We start from the raw sequence: 21,883 nt of genomic DNA, 5'->3' as shown, positions 1-21,883 counted from the left end.
CATGTGCGCTGAATCACAGCCTCCCACGCAGAAGGAGACGCATGCATGAAGCAACAACTGCATTCAAAAACCCCACAGCACACCATTATGTCAAACACACCTGCCTACATGCAGTCTGCAGTGCATGTGGAAGACGACAGTTCTCACACAAACACAATGACACCGTTTCCACTTGTCTCGTACGCTCACTGTATGATTTCTTGCTTTTGAGCCATGTCCTACTTCTCTCCTCACACGTGTAGCACTTGATAACTGCTGCAGCTGGTAACGCTGGACAGAGCGTGTGCAAAATAAAGGCTATAATACTTTGTCCTTTCTTTCACAAACCTCCACTCTTCATTCTTTCTCACGTCAGCTTGTTAAGAGTTTACCTGTGCAGCAGTGATAATAACACTGCTGCTATAAATAGAACATTACAAACATGGACGCACTGAAACAAATACTTTGGGAGCTAGAAGGACCACCACTGACAGGATAGGTTAGTCTAGATGACAGGATCTCTAAGATGGATGTCACACTGCCCCAGTTGCTCCATCTTAAATATTAACAAAATGCTAGTTCTAATCATGGAGCACAGGCAGTTTTCAACCTGGAATCTTCTGTTTTGAAAGCAACCACTATTAACCACTTAGCCACCACCACGCAGCCAAGCTGGTTCTACACTATCTTTTCCGAAATGGGCGTTTTGTGTTTGGAAGCCTAATCTGAGCGTAATGTGTGGACTTTTGCCTCTTTTTTTTCTCTCATTTGCCTTGAATTTCCTTCTACAAGAGTGCAGTGGGCCCCAGTGTGCAGCGGTGATGGATTAGACAAATAAACTGAGTTAGCATGGCCAAAGCAGCTGGTCACCCATCTGAATCTGGTCTGCGTGAGGTTTCTTCCTCAAAAACCTTGGGCACACTCTGTGAAGATTTGGGATTGCTTTTCTTTGTTATGCTGATGACACTCAGCTGTACATGCTGAGAACTGCAGATAATCGCACACACACTAAAAGGCACCTTGACACTTGCAAGAATTTGATCCCTGCACTGCTACGCAATTCGTCGTGCCAATAGGCCACGCTTCGTCCCACTTGAAGGCACGCTATATAAAAAATATTTTTGCAGCCAATGACTCATTTGCTCTCAGAACTTGGCTGATGAAACCATTCTTTCATCAGTCCCAGAATCACAGAGAAATGAACGACAGCTACAAGTTGTCTCGTGCGCGTCATGCGGTGGAGAACGCATTTGAAATCTTGTCTCAAAGGTAATTATTTATAACATATATATTGTAATGGACTGGTAAAACAGTTGCATTTTCATTCTTTCTTATGAGTTATATAATGCATCTGTAAAGTTATGTTTACTATAGATGTAACATCTCGTCATAATCTAATTTTAGGTTCAGATGCCTTGGACACATTGACACACAGTGTTTTCGAATAGCTTGCACAATGTTCATGACTACTTCACACAAGTGACATGAAATTAATACATGCCAGAAATTCTGAACATTTTCTTTGCGAAATGGCACGCAGCCATGCACAGTTCATGCACAGTTAACAACAGTTTACTCATTGGCACTCAAGATTGCACGCCAGTGCGGGGATCAAATTTGTGCAAGTGTCAAGGTGGCTGAAGACTTTGGAGGACTAACTGGCTTCACTGAAAAACTGGATGTCCAGCAATGTCTTCATTTTAAATTCTGACAAGACAGAGATGATGGACATCGGTCCTGTGAGACACAAGCATGAGTTTAACCAGCTAATGTTAACCTTGGAGTCATATATTATAGATCATAGTGATAAAGTGAAAAACTTTGGGGTGACCTTTGATTCCACACTGTCCTTTGACCTAAAGATTAGAGAAATCACTAGGACTGCTTTTACCACATTTTTAACATTGTGACATTGTAACATCCTTTCCCAGCTATGTCGGACATACAGACTTTGATCCATGCCTTTTTCTCTCCTAGTTTGGGTTAGTGTAACGTCTTATTCTGTGACATACTGCAGTCCAGCATTAGAGGTCTCCAATTGGTTCAAAACTCTGCTGTTAGAATTTTGATTAGAAACAGAACGTTTGACCATAGTGCCCCAATTCTGGCCTCTCTTCACCGGCTTCCTGTCCCCGCGAGGTCAGATTTTAAAGTTTTGTTACGAACTTACAGAATCCTTCATGGACTAGCGCTTCCCTATCTGGCAAACCTAATTAAAATTTATGTCCCGGCCTGTGTTCTGCGTTCTCAGAAGGCAGGACTATTTTGTGTTCCAAAGGTTAAAAAGAAGTCAGCAATCCAGAGCTTTCTCTTACCATGCAGCTGTTCTGTGAAACAATCTGTCTGCTCAGATAAACCAGTCTGATTCTCTAGAGTCATTTAAGTCCTGATTAAAAACCCATATGTTTTCCCTTTTGTATAGTTAACACATTAGTGTTTTACTGATCCATTTTTTCCTCCCAATCTTAATTTTGTTACCAACAATGGAGAAGGCCATAGTCTCACCATATCTGAATTCTGGGTCTGTTAGTGAAGTTGCCGACAACCACATTAATATCCTGTCTGTTATTCTGTTGCTTTACTGCTGAGAATTAGTGATTTGTGTGCTGTTAGTTCTGGCTGATTGACTGTGCTCTCTTATTATCGGTTTGAGGTGCTATTTGCTGGGAATGAAGCCGGATCTTATTTATTGGACCCCTGTTCGAGCATGCATCTAACTATGTCAGCAAGCAACTGTTTTTTTCCTGGATGATGACATGGACAATAACAATGATCTACAATTTAATTTTTGTTATGATAATCCAATGGCAAGAATTAAAATTAATGGGGCTGGATCTAATCCCTGGACATTTGAACGAGGAACAAGACAGGGCTGTCCACTCAGCCGTCTTGTTTGCAATTTTTATTGAGCCCCTGAGCCAATGGACCATTCAGGACAACAATATTAAAGGAATAGCAATGAAGGGGGGAGAACAAACTATTTCGCTATTCACTGATGATGTACTGGTGACATAGAGAGATGGAATCTTATACCTTTTCTCAGTTTTGGATCACGGGTGGAATTGGTCAACATGGTTATATTACCGAAATTGTTGTATCTCTTTCAACCCCTTCCACTAGATACACTCAACAAAAATATAAACGCAACACTTTTGGTTTTGCTCCCATTTTGTATGAGATGAACTCAAAGATCTAAAACTTTTTCCACATACACAATATCACCATTTCCCTCAAATATTGTTCACAAACCAGTCTAAATCTGTGATAGTGAGCACTTCTCCTTTGCTGAGATAATCCATCCCACCTCACAGGTGTGCCATATCAAGATGCTGATTAGACACCATGATTAGTGCACAGGTGTGCCTTAGACTGCCCACAATAAAAGGCCACTCTGAAAGGTGCAGTTTTATCACACAGCACAATGCCACAGATGTTGCAAGATTTGAGGGAGCGTGCAATTGGCATGCTGACAGGAGGAATGTCAACCAGAGCTGTTGCTCGTGTATTGAATGTTCATTTCTCTACCATAAGCCGTCTCCAAAGGCGTTTCAGAGAATTTGGCAGTACATCCAACCAGCCTCACAACCGCAGACCACGTGTAACCACACCAGCCCAGGACCTACACATCCAGCATGTTCACCTCCAAGATCGTCTGAGACCAGCCACTCGGACAGCTGCTGAAACAATCGGTTTGCATAACTAAAGAATTTCTGCACAAACTGTCAGAAACCGTCTCAGGGAAGCTCATCTGCATGCTCGTCGTCCTCATCGGGGTCTCGACCTGACTCCGGTTGGCCGTCGTAACCAACTTGAGTGGGCAAATGCTCACATTCGCTGGTGTTTGGCACGTTGGAGAGGTGTTCTCTTCATGGATGAATCCCGGTTCACACTTTCCAGGGCAGATGGCAGACAGCATGTGTGGCGTTGTGTGGGTGAGCGGTTTTCTGATGTCAATGTTGTGGATCGAGTGGCCCATGGTGGCGGTGGGGTTATGGTATGGGCAGGCGTCTGTTATGGATGAAGAACACAGGTGCATTTTATTGATGGCATTTTGAATGCAGCGATACCGTGACGAGATCCTGAGGCCCATTGTTGTGCCATACATCCAAGAACATCACCTTATGTTGCAGCAGGATAATGCACGGCCACATGTTGCAAGGATCTGTACACAATTCTTGGAAGCTGAAAATGTCCCAGTTCTTGAATGGCCGGCATACTCACCGGACATGTCACCCATTGAGCATGTTTGGGATGCTCTAGACCGGCGTATACGACAGCGTGTACCAGTTCCTGCCAATATCCAGCAACTTCGCACAGCCATTGAAGAGGAGTGGACCAACATTCCACAGGCCACAATTGACAACCTGATCAACTCTATGCGAAGGAGATGTGTTGCACTGCATGAGGCAAATGGTGGTCACACCAGATACTGACTGGTATCCCCCCCCAATAAAACAAAACTGCACCTTTCAGAGTGGCCTTTTATTGTGGACAGTCTAAGGCACACCTGTGCACTAATCATGGTGTCTAATCAGCATCTTGATATGGCACACCTGTGAGGTGGGATGGATTATCTCAGCAAAGGAGAAGTGCTCACTATCACAGATTTAGACTGGTTTGTGAACAATATTTGAGGGAAATGGTGATACTGTGTATCAATCAATCAATCAATCAATCAATTTTTTTATATAGCGCCAAATCACAACAAACAGTTGCCCCAAGGCGCTTTATATTGTAAGGCAAGGCCATACAATAATTATGTAAATCCCCAACGGTCAAAACGACCCCCTGTGAGCAAGCACTTGGCTACAGTGGGAAGGAAAAACTCCCTTTTAACAGGAAGAAACCTCCAGCAGAACCAGGCTCAGGGAGGGGCAGTCTTCTGCTGGGACTGGTTGGGGCTGAGGGAGAGAACCAGGAAAAAGACATGCTGTGGAGGGGAGCAGAGATCGATCACTAATGATTAAATGCAGAGTGGTGCATACAGAGCAAAAAGAGAAAGAAACAGTGCATCATGGGAACCCCCCAGCAGTCTACGTCTATAGCAGCATAACTAAGGGATGGTTCAGGGTCACCTGATCCAGCCCTAACTATAAGCTTTAGCAAAAAGGAAAGTTTTAAGCCTAATCTTAAAAGTAGAGAGGGTGTCTGTCTCCCTGATCTGAATTGGGAGCTGATTCCACAGGAGAGGAGCCTGAAAGCTGAAGGCTCTGCCTCCCATTCTACTCTTACAAACCCTAGGAACTACAAGTAAGCCTGCAGTCTGAGAGCGAAGCGCTCTATTGGGGTGATATGGTACTACGAGGTCCCTAAGATAAGATGGGACCTGATTATTCAAAACCTTATAAGTAAGAAGAAGAATTTTAAATTCTATTCTAGAATTAACAGGAAGCCAATGAAGAGAGGCCAATATGGGTGAGATATGCTCTCTCCTTCTAGTCCCCGTCAGTACTCTAGCTGCAGCATTTTGAATTAACTGAAGGCTTTTTAGGGAACTTTTAGGACAACCTGATAATAATGAATTACAATAGTCCAGCCTAGAGGAAATAAATGCATGAATTAGTTTTTCAGCATCACTCTGAGACAAGACCTTTCTGATTTTAGAGATATTGCGTAAATGCAAAAAAGCAGTCCTACATATTTGTTTAATATGCGCTTTGAATGACATATCCTGATCAAAAATGACTCCAAGATTTCTCACAGTATTACTAGAGGTCAGGGTAATGCCATCCAGAGTAAGGATCTGGTTAGACACCATGTTTCTAAGATTTGTGGGGCCAAGTACAATAACTTCAGTTTTATCTGAGTTTAAAAGCAGGAAATTAGAGGTCATCCATGTCTTTATGTCTGTAAGACAATCCTGCAGTTTAGCTAATTGGTGTGTGTCCTCTGGCTTCATGGATAGATAAAGCTGGGTATCATCTGCGTAACAATGAAAATTTAAGCAATACCATCTAATAATACTGCCTAAGGGAAGCATGTATAAAGTGAATAAAATTGGTCCTAGCACAGAACCTTGTGGAACTCCATAATTAACTTTAGTCTGTGAAGAAGATTCCCCATTTACATGAACAAATTGTAATCTATTAGACAAATATGATTCAAACCACTGCAGCGCAGTGCCTTTAATACCTATGGCATGCTCTAATCTCTGTAATAAATTTTATGGTCAACAGTATCAAAAGCAGCACTGAGGTCTAACAGAACAAGCACAGAGATGAGTCCACTGTCCGAGACCATAAGAAGATCATTTGTAACCTTCACTAATGCTGTTTCTGTACTATGATGAATTCTAAAACCTGACTGAAACTCTTCAAATAGACCATTCCTCTGCAGATGATCAGTTAGCTGTTTTACAACTACCCTTTCAAGAATTTTTGAGAGAAAAGGAAGGTTGGAGATTGGCCTATAATTAGCTAAGATAGCTGGGTCAAGTGATGGCTTGTTAAGTAATGGTTTAATTACTGCCACCTTAAAAGCCTGTGGTACATAGCCAACTAACAAGATAGATTGATCATATTTAAGATCGAAGCATTAAATAATGGTAGGGCTTCCTTGAGCAGCCTGGTAGGAATGGGGTCTAATAAACATGTTGATGGTTTGGATGAAGTAACTAATGAAAATAACTCAGACAGAACAATCGGAGAGAAAGAGTCTAACCAAATACCGGCATCACTGAAAGCAGCCAAAGATAACGATACGTCTTTGGGATGGTTATGAGTAATTTTTTCTCTAATAGTTAAAATTTTGTTAGCAAAGAAAGTCATGAAGTCATTACTAGTTAAAGTTAATGGAATACTCAGCTCAATAGAGCTCTGACTCTTTGTCAGCCTGGCTACAGTGCTGAAAAGAAACCTGGGGTTGTTCTTATTTTCTTCAATTAGTGATGAGTAGAAAGATGTCCTAGCTTTACGGAGGGCTTTTTTATAGAGCAACAGACTCTTTTTCCAGGCTAAGTGAAGATCTTCTAAATTAGTGAGACGCCATTTCCTCTCCAACTTACGGGTTATCTGCTTTAAGCTACAAGTTTGCGAGTTATACCACGGAGTCAGACACTTCTGATTTAAAGCTCTCTTTTTCAGAGGAGCTACAGCATCCAAAGTTGTCTTCAATGAGGATGTAAAACTATTGACGAGATACTCTATCTCCCTTACAGAGTTTAGGTAGCTACTCTGCACTGTGTTGGTATATGGCATTAGAGAACATAAAGAAGGAATCATATCCTTAAACCTAGTTACAGCGCTTTCTGAAAGACGTCTAGTGTAATGAAACTTATTCCCTACTGCTGGGTAGTCCATCAGAGTAAATGTAAATGTTATTAAGAAATGATCAGACAGAAGGGAGTTTTCAGGGAATACTGTTAAGTCTTCTATTTCCATACCATAAGTCAGAACAAGATCTAAGATATGATTAAAGTGGTGGGTGGACTCATTTACTTTTTGAGCAAAGCCAATAGAGTCTAATAATAGATTAAATGCAGTGTTGAGGCTGTCATTCTCAGCATCTGTGTGGATGTTAAAATCGCCCACTATAATTATCTTATCTGAGCTAAGCACTAAGTCAGACAAAAGGTCTGAAAATTCACAGAGAAACTCACAGTAACGACCAGGTGGACGATAGATAATAACAAATAAAACTGGTTTTTGGGACTTCCAATTTGGATGGACAAGACTAAGAGACAAGCTTTCAAATGAATTAAAGCTCTGTCTGGGTTTTTGATTAATTAATAAGCTGGAATGGAAGATTGCTGCTAATCCTCCGCCCCGGCCCGTGCTACGAGCATTCTGACAGTTAGTGTGACTCGGGGGTGTTGACTCATTTAAACTAACATATTCATCCTGCTGTAACCAGGTTTCTGTTAGGCAGAATAAATCAATATGTTGATCAATTATTATATCATTTACCAACAGGGACTTAGAAGAGAGAGACCTAATGTTTAATAGACCACATTTAACTGTTTTAGTCTGTGGTGCACTTGAAGGTGCTATATTATTTTTTCTTTTTGAATTTTTATGCTTAAATAGATTTTTGCTGGTTATTGGTAGTCTGGGAGCAGGCACCGTCTCTACGGGGGTGGGGTAATGAGGGGATGGCAGGGGGAGAGAAGCTGCAGAGAGGTGTGTAAGACTACAACTCTGCTTCCTGGTCCCAACCCTGGATAGTCACGGTTTGGAGGATTTAAGAAAATTGGCCAGATTTCTAGAAATGAGAGCTGCTCCATCCAAAGTGGGATGGATGCCTAACAAGACCAGGTTTTCCCCAGAAGCTTTGCCAATTATCTATGAAGCCCACCTCATTTTTTGGACACCACTCAGACAGCCAGCAATTCAAGGAGAACATGCGGCTAAACATGTCACTCCCGGTCCGATTGGGGAGGGGCCCAGAGAAAACTACAGAGTCCGACATTGTTTTTGCAAAGTTACACACCGATTTAATGTTAATTTTAGTGACCTCCGATTGGCGTAACCAATCGTATGTGGAAAAAGTTTTACATCTTTGAGTTCATCTCATACAAAATGGGAGCAAAACCAAAAGTGTTGCGTTTATATTTTTGTTGAGTGTATATCTGACAAACAATTCCAAGAGTGGGATAGGCACATCTCGAGGTTCATTTGGCAAGGACAGAGGCCAAGAATCAGATACCAAAGTTTACAATTGGCAAAAAACAAGGATGGAATTGCTCTTCCATGCTTAAAAGATTATTATGTTGCCGCTCAATTGAGGCCATTGATATGCTGGTGCAACCCAGAATACAATGCTAGGTGGAAGGAGATTGAAGGTGCTTTATCAGACAAATTTTCAATACAAGCATAGGATGTGGGACAAAGTAGTAGCTCAGAATCATCTGAAAGAGGACGTGAAGGTCTTGAGATGGTGTGCATTTGACCAAGATTTCTTGCCTAAAAGTTGGGACATAAAATTTGAGACGGAGTGAGCAAGGTTTAACAGCATATTGCACATTTTTACATCAACAGACATTAAAGAGCTTTCAGAATCTGAAGGAGTTTGACTTGGATAAGGACGACTTTTACAGGTACCTTCAACTCCGGCATTACATCAATCAAATACGGAAGGGATGTACACAAACAGGTTGGGACAATATTTTGTTAAAGGTGTTTATGGATGCTTATTGTGTCCATTCTAAGCAGAAACTCATTTCAAAAATTTACAGGGGGCTACAATAAATAAAGCGTAGTTCACTGTATGTAAAACAAAAGTGGGAATAGGATGGTAACTTTATTGTAAAGGAAGAAGATTGGGAGAATTTATGTGCGATACAATGGAAAACTTCAAGCTCAACTTTATGGCGAGAGTTTTGTTGGAAGACCCTTATAAGGTTTTTTTATTACCCCTGCTTGTGCATGTAAAATTTTTAAATATATTTTGAAACTGGAATTAGCTAATACCTTGATTTATTTTTAAGCAAAAATGCTGCGGTGATACAAGAATGAATATTCATGCTTTCATTTAGCATCTGTCAGATGAAACAACACAATAATCCCCTGCGTAAAGTTTTGAATCCTCAATAGAAGGATTCAGATAAACAGAACTTAATTAGAGCATGTTCAAATCTACCATCTGCATTTCTGTCTGTCTTAATATTTCACAAACAATTAAATATAAATGATGCATAATTACCCTTAACCTCCTGTCACTGTCTTTAGCCAATGCCTGAAAGCACAAGAGGTGTCAGCATGTTGTGGCACATTCATGGGATGCCAGGAGCAAAGCGGCATGCAGAGGAAGAGCAGACGTGCCAAAACCCAGCTAATTCCCACTACGATGTTTGTAGGTCAAACAGGAACTTACACAGAAGAGTTCTGACCCACAGGGCTTCCACACGATTATCTCAACAGCTCAATGCATGAAATCATCCAAAGTGAATTTAAGATTTTTGTTGATAGATGAAAAAGTTTGACAAATTATGCAACCTCCATAAAAACATTTATGGGAATAAATGGGTGGATCTTAATCTTAATAAAGGGCTTGTTTTCAGTGCTCTTTTGTTCTGTAAAAACATTTTACGTAACTGAATAATCAAACTGTCTTTAACGGTACAGAAACCCTGTAAAGGTGAGTTGCAGTGCAGCATGAAGGTTACAGAGACGTGGAACCCAACAGCAGATTTATACACAAACATGTTAAACAATTAGAAGTATCTAAAGAAGAAAAAAGAAGCTGCAAAGTTTGGCTCTAAAGGTCTATTGGCACTGCTGTTCCACAAGTTAAAAAAACCCAAACTGCACGTGCTTAATCATCAACCCAAATTCTTCGGGTACCTCAGAAGGCTGCATTAATAGAAATGGCAAAAACTGCTAAATTATTCAACTTAAAATCCTTTCCGGCGCTTCTCCCTGTAATTGCACAAATTAGCATTTATCATTTAGCAGAGGCACTGGAGCATCATTAGCTGAAAAGTATCACTTAAGTTCAAACTTATCACAGCTGCTGCCTTTCAGGGACAAACACAGATAAGATTTGCTGCTGGTTGTGCATTGTAGCCAAGAAAAAAAAGAGAAACTAAAGAATTATTTGTTCAAAACACACAAGATGCAACTGTGAGCTTCTCAGAATACAGCTGCTACACTCTCCTCAGACATTTAGGACCCTGTCAATACGTTCTATTGTGCAGGGTCTCAGACACAGAACACAAATCCAGTTGGTACATGTCACTATCTCGTCAGTGCGTAAGCTGAATGCAAAGGTGTGCATAGAGCTCAAAGGTGTTGGGTTTATTTGGTTGATCATCCATGGGTGTTTTGCAGGCATATCACCAAATCAACCAGTGTCACCTGACGAACTGGGGCACAGCACTGTAAGTATTTAACCCACACAAGTGAAAGCTGTGGAGACCTGCGAGGGCAGGGTGAGCGAGAATCAGCAATTTTTACTTCAACAATACTTCACCATGTGCATAAATATGTATTTCACACTATTATGTAAATTTTCCAATTCATTCACAGTTCAAATAGATGCCAAATCATGGGTGGGGATGAGGGGCCGTAGAGATCATGGATCAACTATGGTACGAATTGTCCACTACTCACAACTGTGCATCGTGCACGTAAGGTGCAGCGGTTTCTGCTGGACTTTGAGATGGACCTCACATGCAAATTGGAAGAAACTGCAGACACCCATCACATGTAGGACTTTTAAAGGCAAGTGGAGAGTTGTTCGTCTGCCTTTAAGAATTGTGCGCTCTATTTGTGCACTCTGACACAGCTGGAGTGAGCTTTCTTTTTCTGTTATGAGGTTGGAATGTATGATTAGTGTTTGTATTGTGTTGGACTGTTACACATATATAACACTAACACTATAATACCACACCTCCTCTGGAACCAGAAGTCTATACACTCTCAGCTGTGGGGAAAGAAGAAAAGCTGCCAAAAAATATGATACAAACTAGTGTTCAAGTTATTCTTTCCATTAGATTTACTTTGATTTCTTTACTATTTTTTGTGTAATTCAGTTTCCTTCTCCTTTTACATGCTACTGCACTCTTTGTGCGGTATATGTGCATCTTGAACTTGCTTATGTGAGACACATATTCTGTTTAAATACCAGTAACACATTGTGGTCAACTTTAGACTTGGTCCAAAGTCCAAAGGCTTTCTTACGACGTCCAATATCAACCTAAATGCACTATAAATTGGTTGACTCAATTATTACACTATGAATTGGTTGTGTTCATCCTGAGTTAATTGTGTTATGATGCTATGTCCATATCTTGCAACTCTTGGAGTTGCAAGTTCAAAAGTGAGGCTCTCGCGAGGCTAGTCACAGGAATGTTAACACTGAGGTAACTTTAAGATGAAAACAAAATCAACATGTTCAATAGCGGTAAGTGGTGGATAAATCTGCACGTTTAAACTTTACATTCTCTTCACATCTTGTTCACACTGTCATAACTGTATAGCACAAGAATGTTTTGCTATGCTATACTAACTAGGGATGGGTATCAAAAACCGGTTCCTGTTAAGAATTGATAAGAAATGATTTGATACACCGACATCAGTAGCGTTTTTGCTTAACGATTTCCTTATTGGCTCACATTACGTCAGAGCGGCCGTTGTTTTTGAGGGTGTGTGTCGGGGAAATAATCATTTCTCTAAGCTGATTGCAGACCCCCTGTTTCTGAGAAGTTGTGAAGCAGCGGGTCACAGCACAAGCAGCGAAACATGCTTGTAATAAAATACTCCAAACAGACACAAAATCGAGTGGCTCCATTTCGGTGGGAGACTACGTGAGGAGTCGTCACTGGACAGAACTGCTGTCATTTAAAACAACCACACCCACAATTATACACAATTTCATTAATTAAAACATCAAACTAAGAATATAGAAAAAAATTCACCCCTGTACAGTTGTCACGGAGGAGGAAACTACCTACAGAGACCAATACTGTTTTTTGTACCAGGCTGTAAACATGTTTATTTCTGCTCTGGAGTAGAACTTTTCAAAATGGGCTTCTGGGAATTTGTTCTGTTTTGGAGCAGGCCTCAAGCAGCCAGTCGAGGAACTACAAGGAAAAATGACTTCCGCAGTAGGGTCAAAGTGGGAGCTCGAGTGTTGCTGCTTGATCATATTGCACCAAATCTAGTCATTCCACAGTGAACAGCATTGTGTTCCTGAATCCTACTGCAGCCTGTATCTATGAATGCATTGTATCATTTTTATAAGGGATCGACTCCCACCTGTGGCCTTTCTGTGTGGAGTTTGCGTGTTCTCCCCGTATTTGCGTGGGTTCCCTCCAGGTGCTCCGGCTTCCTCCCACATCCAAAGACATGCAGATTAGGTGGACTGGAAAGTTTAAATTGTTTGTAGGTGTGCATGCCAGTGTGGATGTGCTTGTCTGTCTATATGTGGCCCTGTGACAGACTACCCCCCCCCCCCAAAATCAGTGACTGTCAATTGGAGTAAGCGGTTGAAGATGAGTGATTGAGTGAGATACCCACCCCCTAGTGTCTAGATTTTCTTCTACATCATTGTGTATCTATGAAAAATAAATCAGCATGTCTTCCGTAAAGTAATGTGCAACAATCACAGGCATCTGCCACAGCCAAAGCCTTTTCTTCTCCTTCATTATCGTCTGAGGGGATGCTATTCTACACTTTCATTTATGTATTCTTACCCATGCGGCTATGCCAAAAATCTAATTAAAAGAGAGGTTATTAATCTCATGCTATTGGCACAGTGACAAAATAAAACTGAATTAATATCAGCCAGGCTCCGTCCGTGCACACAGGAATGAGAAATGAAGTAAGACAGTCTTATCAGCTGTGCTCTCCGCTTATGACTAACATGTAAGCCACACCTGCTCGCAGCCTCGATGCCTCTCAGCCAGCCGTATCTGGCTGGGACTGTCCATCTGGCTCTGGTTGAGCGACAGAGGGAACGTGAGAAAGAACCGATGCCACAATCTCGCTCTTAAATCTACAGGGTCTAACAATGCCACTAATAGCTCATGCCAGTGAAAATCATAGACAACGTCACCAATGACATCGATGAGTTTAGAACAGCTGAGTCCTTAGTTACCATACACAGACCACTGCCTGGAAAAGCTGATGAGCAGTTAGCCAGAGATGGAGGCACCAGAAGACAGAAAAAAAACCTTCCCAGATAAAGTGTGAAGCTTGCCAACTTTGAAGAATCAATCCCAGAGTGAGACACCACCCAAAAATGCCAAAGTGACAACACTTCTTTTATCACATGCCACAAAGGAGGTTCTACTTTTTGATTGCTGTCATTCCCAGTTTCATTACTGCACCAATTCTGTCATCCTCATGAAAAAATAAATAAAATGTAAGACATATGTGGGCTTAAATAAATGTCCAACAGCTTTAATTATACCTACTGGAATTCACTGATGCACCAACACAAGCTTGTAGTGTGTCCTGATCATGGTGTTGGAAACGGTTCAGATCAGTAGAAATGTTTCAAACCACTCATTCAGACTCGTCATCTGATCTCTGGGCCAGCAACACGCGCAGCATGTTAATGTCACACAGTTACATTACATGAATAAACACAATAATCAGAAGTTAAAAATACATTTTTAAAGCTTTTCAAGTGTTCAACTGTTAGCTCTTCGTGGAGTTTGGTGATGTTCTTCTGATCAATCTAAACAAAAGTCACCTTTTCGAGAATTTAAAACTTAAGGCCCACTGACACGAGCATGCCTTTGATTCACGCAATAGCACGACCTGTGTCGTGCTGGAGAGTAAACTCGTCTTTAACAGCCGCAAACAGGACGCCAGAGGGGCGCCAGTGCATGCTATTGGGCACAGAGAATTTTGAAACCTCCAAAAAAATCTTTCACGCACAAATGTCATGCTATGTGGTGCAATCTAATCTCCAACACTATGTGCAGCTTGTCAAAGAAAAAGTGAACAGAGCAAGTGGTGACGTCAGTGGTTCACATCAGAGCATAGCTCGTCTGAAGGATTCTAACAAGAAGTTAAATCTGTTATAAACTTACTTTAACAGCTGCACACAAGAAGGAAAGAACATGCAACTGTTTTATCAAGCAATGACAATGTAAACAAGACAAATAATTATCTTTTTAGACGGCTCAAAATGCTTTCTGCAGGTAGTTAGGTGCGGCGTATGCACTAACGGCTCCAGCTGCAGCCTCCTCTGTGATTCAGGATGCGATTAGAGCCATTTTAAACTTCCAATTTGCAGAAAAAAAATGATTAATCTGCCACAAAATAATATTCTACATACACAGCTTCCAGCGTAGAGCACGTGGCAGCTGGTAGAACAAAGAATGGCGTCCAGCTGTGAACACAGCAGGTGGGATCATCACGACGACGTATGTGCTATTGCGTGAGTCACAGGCATGCTCGTGTTAGTGCACCTTTAGTTGTGATTCTACACAGGGTTTTGTAAATGAGGCACCAGCTCTCAAGAAGATAAAGTTATAAATGTTCCTGTTAGCTACTGACATGTCCAAAAATGACAGTCTACATTTTAGAACGAGTGGCAAGTTTTCCAAAAAATATATATATAAAAAATATTAAATATATATTATAGAAAATGTCAAGAATGATGTGGTTACATATATTTACGCATACGCTGGAGTAACTCACAGTCACTCAAAATTTCCTCATAGCTCCTTTCGGGTTCTTTTTAAAATTATTAATAATTTATCTGCATCGTTGGTGTCTGTGGTTGTTTTAGACACGGGTTTTGCTGTCATTTGTCATGGTCATTGTTTGTGTTTTTTCCCCTTAATTTATGGGGAAAACATGGGGACAGCAAATTTCAGCTGCAATATTAAAACTGCATTCTTAATGGTATGAGAAAGCTGTGACTCATACTAGAATTATACGTATATTCAGATAAGTGAAAAAGAAAAAAACTATAGATCTTATTTTGTTTCAAGAAAGAAATTTGAATTTTGTCAAAAAACAAAAGGAATTTTGTTTCAAACTTTGCTACCACCTTCCAGTTTCGCTGACAGTCTGTTTACTATGTAGAATTTGGAAAAATAAAAAGCCCACACATCCACCATCTGACTACTAGTACAACCACAGACGCTAGATGCCACTGGTTAACTAAAGTCATTATTCATTCACCCGTGGAAGTAACTATTACAGTGGCTGTCATACAGGTGGTATGAGGTGTCGTCCACAGTGTAAAAGGTTTCTGTGTCACGCTGGTCACAAATAAAAATCTGTTACAGGATGCAGACTGATGTTTGCTGTGAAAGGAGTGCACTGTGGAAAAATGAGTAGTGTCACTTTGGCCCCCTGCTGAGCTTGTTGGAAAAAAGAAAACAGGCCCCCTGAGGCCCCCAGTCGGAAAGAGTGGAAAGAGATTTATTTGGCAGGTCGCTGTCTCATACTCGTTTAAACAGACGTCCGAGAGTGCGTTCTTTGTTCTGCAAAATGTTTCAAAGTCAAACAAATGTCAGTTACAACATGCTGCAGATGAGCGCAGAAACACATCTACCAAGAGTGCACAAACCTTGCTGCGAGCGTCGACATTGAGCAGACACACGCCACAGGCCAACTCCTTGGCATTCTTGATGCCATGCCTCAGAATACAAGAGGAGAAATCCAGGGAGCTCTCATCAGGCTACACAGGCAGACACACAAAGAAACACAACCGTTATACTTCCTGCTGAAGGCTAAATGTGGTCGTTTCTTTTATATTTATGACAGTATCCAGAACTGTTTTTTTGACTGTAAATATCTCCAAGCATACTCAACTTTTTCTAAAGAATTTAAATAAGCACATAGAAATGCCGCCCACATTGGTTGAATCAAAATTTCTGTCAGTATTGTTGTATTTGAAAAGTATTCTTCCTCCTTTGCAGGCTCTGTGGACGATCCAGACCTCCTCCCATCATTTTATGTTTTACTGACACAAACAGACAACTGAGGCAATAAATGTAGGCTTTGGACAGTCCCGATGGTCCGAACACAGAACTACAAAATGTCCAATATATCTGTAACCACTCACAGCGTTTTCCCACATGAAAGTCCAGACCAGCTTCATGTCTGTATATACAACCCCTGGCAAAAATTATGGAATCACCGGCCTCGGAGGATGTTCATTCAGTTGTTTAATTTTGTAGAAAAAAAGCAGATCACAGACATGACAAAACTAAAGTCATTTCAAATGGCAACTTTCTGGCTTTAAGAAACACTATAAGAAATCAAGAAAAAAGATTGTGGCAGTCAGTAACGGTTACTTCTTTAGACCAAGCAGAGGAAAAAAATATGGAATCACTCAATTCTGAGGAAAAAATTATGGAATCACGAGATATGTCAATTGAAACAAAGGAGAGGATTATCAAACTCTTAAAAGAGAGTAAATCATCATGCAATGCTGCAAAAGATGTTGGTTGTTCACAGTCAGCTGTGTCTAAACTCTGGACCAAATACAAACAACATGAGAAGGTTGTTAAAGGCAAACATACTGGTAGACCAAGGAAGACATCAAAGCGTCAAGACAGAAAACTTAAAGCAATATGTCTCAAAAATCGAAAAATGCACAACAAAACAAATGAGGAACGAATGGGAGGAAACTGGAGTCAACGTCTGTGACCGAACTGTAAGAAACCGCCTAATGGAAATGGGATTTACATACAGAAAAGCTAAACGAAAGCCATCATTAACACCTAAACAGAAAAAAAAAACAAGGTTACAATGGGCTAAGGAAAAGCAATCGTGGACTGTGAATGACTGGATGAAAGTCATATTCAGTGATGAATCTCAAATCTGCATTGGGCAAGGTGATGATGCTGGAACTTTTGTTTGGTGCCGTTCCAATGAGATTTATAAAGATGACTGCCTGAAGAGAACATGTAAATTTCCACAGTCATTGATGATATGGGGTTGCATGTCAGGTAAAGGCACTGGGGAGATGGCTGTCATTACATCATCAATAAATGCACAAGTTTACGTTGATATTTTGGACAATTGAAAGGATGTTTGGGGATGATGAAATCATTTTTCAAGATGATAATGCATCTTGCCATAGAGCAAAAACTGCGAAAACATTCCTTGCAAGAAGACACGTAGGGTCAATGTCATGGCATAGGGTCAATGTCAACGAGCAGATCTGATTTGATGCAGGTGTTAGTTTTGAGGATGAAAATTTACAGGGTGATTCCATAATTATTTCCTCAGAATTGAGTGATTCCATATTTTTTTTCCTCTGCTTGGTCTAAAAAAGTAACCGTTACTGACTGCCATAATATTTTTTCTTGATTTCTTATAGTGTTTCTTAAAGCCAGAAAGTTGCCATTTGAAATGACTTTAGTTTTGTGTCATGTCTGTGATCTGCTTTTTTTCTACAAAATTAAACAACTGAATGAACATCCTCCGAGGCCGGTGATTCCATAATTTTTACCAGGGGTTGTATTTGATCCTGTTAGTTTGATTTCACTTTGTAATTTTGCAGTTGCACTAAAGAACTTTTCATGATATACTTACATCCTGATGTCATCATCTCTCTAGACTTGACACCGATTGGCTTATAGACGCGAGTGTGTCTGACATCAATGTTGTCAATGTGATGTATAAGTTCAGTTTTACCACACGCAAAAAAAAGTTTCATTTCAACAGAGACAAATGAATGAACAGATTCTTTTAGTTGAAAGTACACTGTTATTGTTACAGTATTTTTACCAGCAACATGTGATGACACTTGCCATCGGAAGTTAAAATGTTTCAAGCTTTACCACCTGCCATGCAAAATGGCTGTTTTATCTTTTTAACAAGGAGAAAAGATGGACAGCAGTACAGAGAGTCACTCAGTTTTAATCAGGGAAATTAATTAAATTATGGTGTCTTTTCTTCTTTTACTGTTTAATGGGTGACGATAACTTGCCTCAACTTCCTGTAACCGGTCTGAACCACCTAAAAAGGCTTTTTACACTGCAAATATACCAAATCATGGTTCAGTTTGATCTGAGCAGAGAACCACCTCTTTTGGTTGGACCATATTTTGGTCCTTTGATCAAAATCATGGTCCGAGGCAGCTTTCACATCTGCTATCTTGATGCAGACCAAACTGAGATGATTTAAAGGTGTGGACCAAAAAATGCATGTGTGATAGCACCCTTAAAGAGTTAACATGGAAGGATAATTGCAAACTGATGGAGCGCAGACGTTATGGGATCGTCCCCGTCTGTCTACTTGCAGAAAACTAAAACTCTAAGGGCACTATCTTGACAATTTATAGTGCACAATCTCAAGTGCAAAGTGCAAGTGGATTTGGGATGGTATCCAATTACACTTGACTATTTATAGGGTGCAAAAGTGTTGCATTTGGTCAATTAATCTTGGGTGTGTTTTGGGCATAACATGAAATAAAAGAGGTTTGTCCCCTTTAGCAGCTGGAGTGAACTCGAACCTGGCACTTTGCTATTCAGACAAAGGACTCCAGAGAGGTTTTCTGTTGAAATAACAGATCAATGCATAAAGTGTCATAGCAGGCCAGCAAACCAGCCACCAAAGTTCCCTTTTTTTGCCAGCTTGCACTCGGCCGAGACGGACGCATTTTCTCTTCTCTCCCTCCCTCCTCATCTTTCCTGCTTCTGTGGCGTGTTGTCTGTGAGGCTCCAGTTTTTGCTCTTCTGAAAAGTGACAAAAATGGATTTGTTAAAGTGGTCTCTGAACGCAATTGACACTATTTTTTCTACAAGACATTCGGGGGCAGAGAACCCGACCTGTCCTGCCGGGACGCATGTGATGGGCTACGTGATGGACTAGTGGAGGAGATGGCAGGTCATATGCCTTTACACGCTGTCTGTGGAGGACGTCGTTGATGTGTATCTATTTGGCTTGGGAGTGACCGGCTTTCTGCTGTGTGGCGCGGGCATAGCGCTGGTTTACTGGAAAATTAAAAAAGTGGAGGCTGTTTTGATTGGGCCGTCCAGATTGCCCCACTTGATTGATTCGATTGGAAGGACAGTGACTGCTCAGTCGGCGGGTGTTAACCGCACGTTGGAAACCATCTCTGGGAAGATTGCAGCGCTGGAAAACCGCCTTGACCGTCAGTAAATGACCACATTTCCTTTCCTCATTCAGATGCATTGAGAGCCACTTTGTTCTCAGAACTGTGGAATCTTTCAGGCGTCTGCTAATCAGACATTCATTGGCTTCTCCAAGACAGCTGCACTTCAAGGCCGCTGCGATAAAAAACCTCCAAGAAGATTAAACACTCAAGCCTCGCTTCCCTGGTTTCCCCCTCCCTCAGCTTCTCCAGCTCTGACGTTGACTGTGAACAGTGGACTGCTCAGAGAACCCCCCTCCCTTCCAGGATTCAGTCATGGCCGTTGTTTAGCGCCAAAAAGGGCTGCTACCGGAGTGTTCTGATAAACTGGACTTTCAAATCTCGGCTGTCGTCCTGTGTTCTTGTTTGTCTGTGTGTTTACTGTTCTCTGTGCTGATAAGAGTTTTTTCCTCATTGTTGTGGCTTCTCGAAGGCAGCTACCTTGAGGGTTTTTTTCTCTTCCTTACCTTGTGTGTGCTTTTTTATATGTGTTTATGTACCAGGCCGGCTATGTCTGTTACGTGTGTGTTTGTCTTTGGGTCGGTCATGGTTTGCTCAGCCCTGCTGTGACCTAAAGCAGGGATGTACATCTAGAGCTGGTCCCCGGGTGCCTGGTGACTTCTGCTCCTAACTGGCAATTAGGATGGGTTAAATGCAGTAGACACAATTCATTGTGCAGGGAACATGTGCCTTTGTGCATATGACAGTAAAATTATTTTTGAATCCTTGAATCCTTTTTGAGATGAAGCACTAAGATGAAGTTTTGCATTTTTCCATTAGCATTTACATTCATTCTGTTTAATTGTTGTCTTAAGTTCTATTAGCGATTATTACCATTATCGATTCCACTTATCAAGCCAATTCCTTATCGATTCCCTTACAAATACCTCTTCCATGTGGTGTGCCTCAAGGTTCAGTTCTTGGTCTATTGCTGTTTCTTTTATATTAATGATATATGTTTGATTTCTAAGTCCCTGAATTGTATTTTATTTGCTGATGATGCGACTGTGTTCTGTAGTGGGGATCATTTGGGACAGCTTTTGGACATGGTGGAGAAGGAATTGCAGAAATTTAAACAATGGTTTGATTTAAATAAATTCTCACTTCATCTTGGTAAAACAAAGTGTATTATATTTGGAAATAAACCCAGGAAATTTAAGTAGAAATTTATTATTATAGGATGCTGAAATTGAAATTGTAACAAACAAAATTTCTTGGAGTTATCATTGATGATAAATTAAGATGGAAAACACACATAAATTATGTCAAAGTGTCTTTATTTGTCTCCCTAAGGAGAAATTTGCCTTGGACAGAGTCTGCTACACAACACATCCAGTTCATAGCACCCATACATTAAAAACAACAACACAGTAAGTCAAAGGATAAAATATAAATACACATTATTAACATCTTTGTGCAAATTCTGCAATACATACCCTTAAGCTATCTTCCCTGAACTATCTGCTGATTTATGAGCTTCACTGATAATGGAATAAATGAATATTTATATCAATTATATTTACAAAGAGGAACCCTGTACCTCCTTCCTGAGTTAAGTAAAGAATATTCAGAGTGCAGAACATGAGACTCATCTGTTAAAATATTGTCAGCACATCTGAGAACTGCCTGTTCAAACAACTCTTGGGGAGTTACAGGTACCACCATACCCATGATTTTTCCAGCTATCTTAATCAGATTTAATATTTGAGTTTTTGATTTAACCGTTAAATTACAAAACCAGCTAGTAATACCATACCGTAACATGGACTCAATCGTTGCTCTGTAGAAAATCAGCATAATATTCCTACATACACCAAACAGTCGGAGTCGACGAAGAAAGTGCTGGTGGATTCGGGCACAAACGCTTGACACTTGCATGTGCCAGCTTAAGTTGTTATTGATATAAACCCCCAGATATTTACACGAATCCACCTGTTCAATGTTACGTCCATGTATGGTGACCACACTACGGTCTCCAACAGCCCGAGGGTCCACCAACATCTCCACTGTTTTATTAACATTAATCTGCAATTGATGGACATCACACCAGTTCACAAACCTGTCCACTCCAGATTTGTGACAACTTGAATTAGTACTAGTGTTTAGCAGACTAAGTAAATGTGAAATGTGAAACTATGTCAAATCCAAAATGTCAAAAACCATTGCAATCCTGTAAAAAGCACAAGATTTCCTACCTCAATATTCTCGAATTGCTTTATATTATTCAATAATAGCTCCATATATGACATATTGTATTGAAGTTTGGGGAAAAACATAAAACAAACACTAATTCAATATTTTTATTGCAAAAGAAAGCCATAAAGAATTATCAGTATTAAACCTTACTGTGATCCAACAAACCCACTATTTATTTGTTTGAATATTCTGAAAT

The 21,883-nt window shown here is 40.6% G+C and overlaps 1 protein-coding gene across 11 annotated transcripts in view; it reads right to left on the bottom strand.

Annotated features, from left to right (window-relative positions):
• synrg (synergin, gamma) overlaps window positions 1-21,883 on the bottom strand; it is a 128,855-nt gene that overhangs the window by 3,677 nt on the left and 103,295 nt on the right. For 8 of the 11 annotated variants that reach the window (XM_034169183.1, XM_034169187.1, XM_034169188.1 and 5 more), the window contains 3 exons: window positions 15,952-16,062; window positions 15,830-15,865; window positions 9,619-9,651 (listed from right to left, as the gene is read on the bottom strand). In XM_034169183.1, the coding sequence (XP_034025074.1) occupies window positions 9,619-9,651; window positions 15,830-15,865; window positions 15,952-16,062 (180 nt within the window). The remainder of the gene's footprint in view (window positions 1-9,618; window positions 9,652-15,829; window positions 15,866-15,951; window positions 16,063-21,883) is intronic. The other 3 variants (XM_034169186.1, XM_034169194.1, XM_034169185.1) reach the window with 2 other exon arrangements.

The sequence above is a fragment of the Thalassophryne amazonica genome, chromosome 4 (assembly GCF_902500255.1).
Source record: "Thalassophryne amazonica chromosome 4, fThaAma1.1, whole genome shotgun sequence".
NCBI lineage: Eukaryota > Metazoa > Chordata > Actinopteri > Batrachoidiformes > Batrachoididae > Thalassophryne > Thalassophryne amazonica.
The sequence above is the reverse complement of the archived record's forward strand: the minus strand, read 5'-3'. Positions and strand labels throughout refer to the sequence as shown.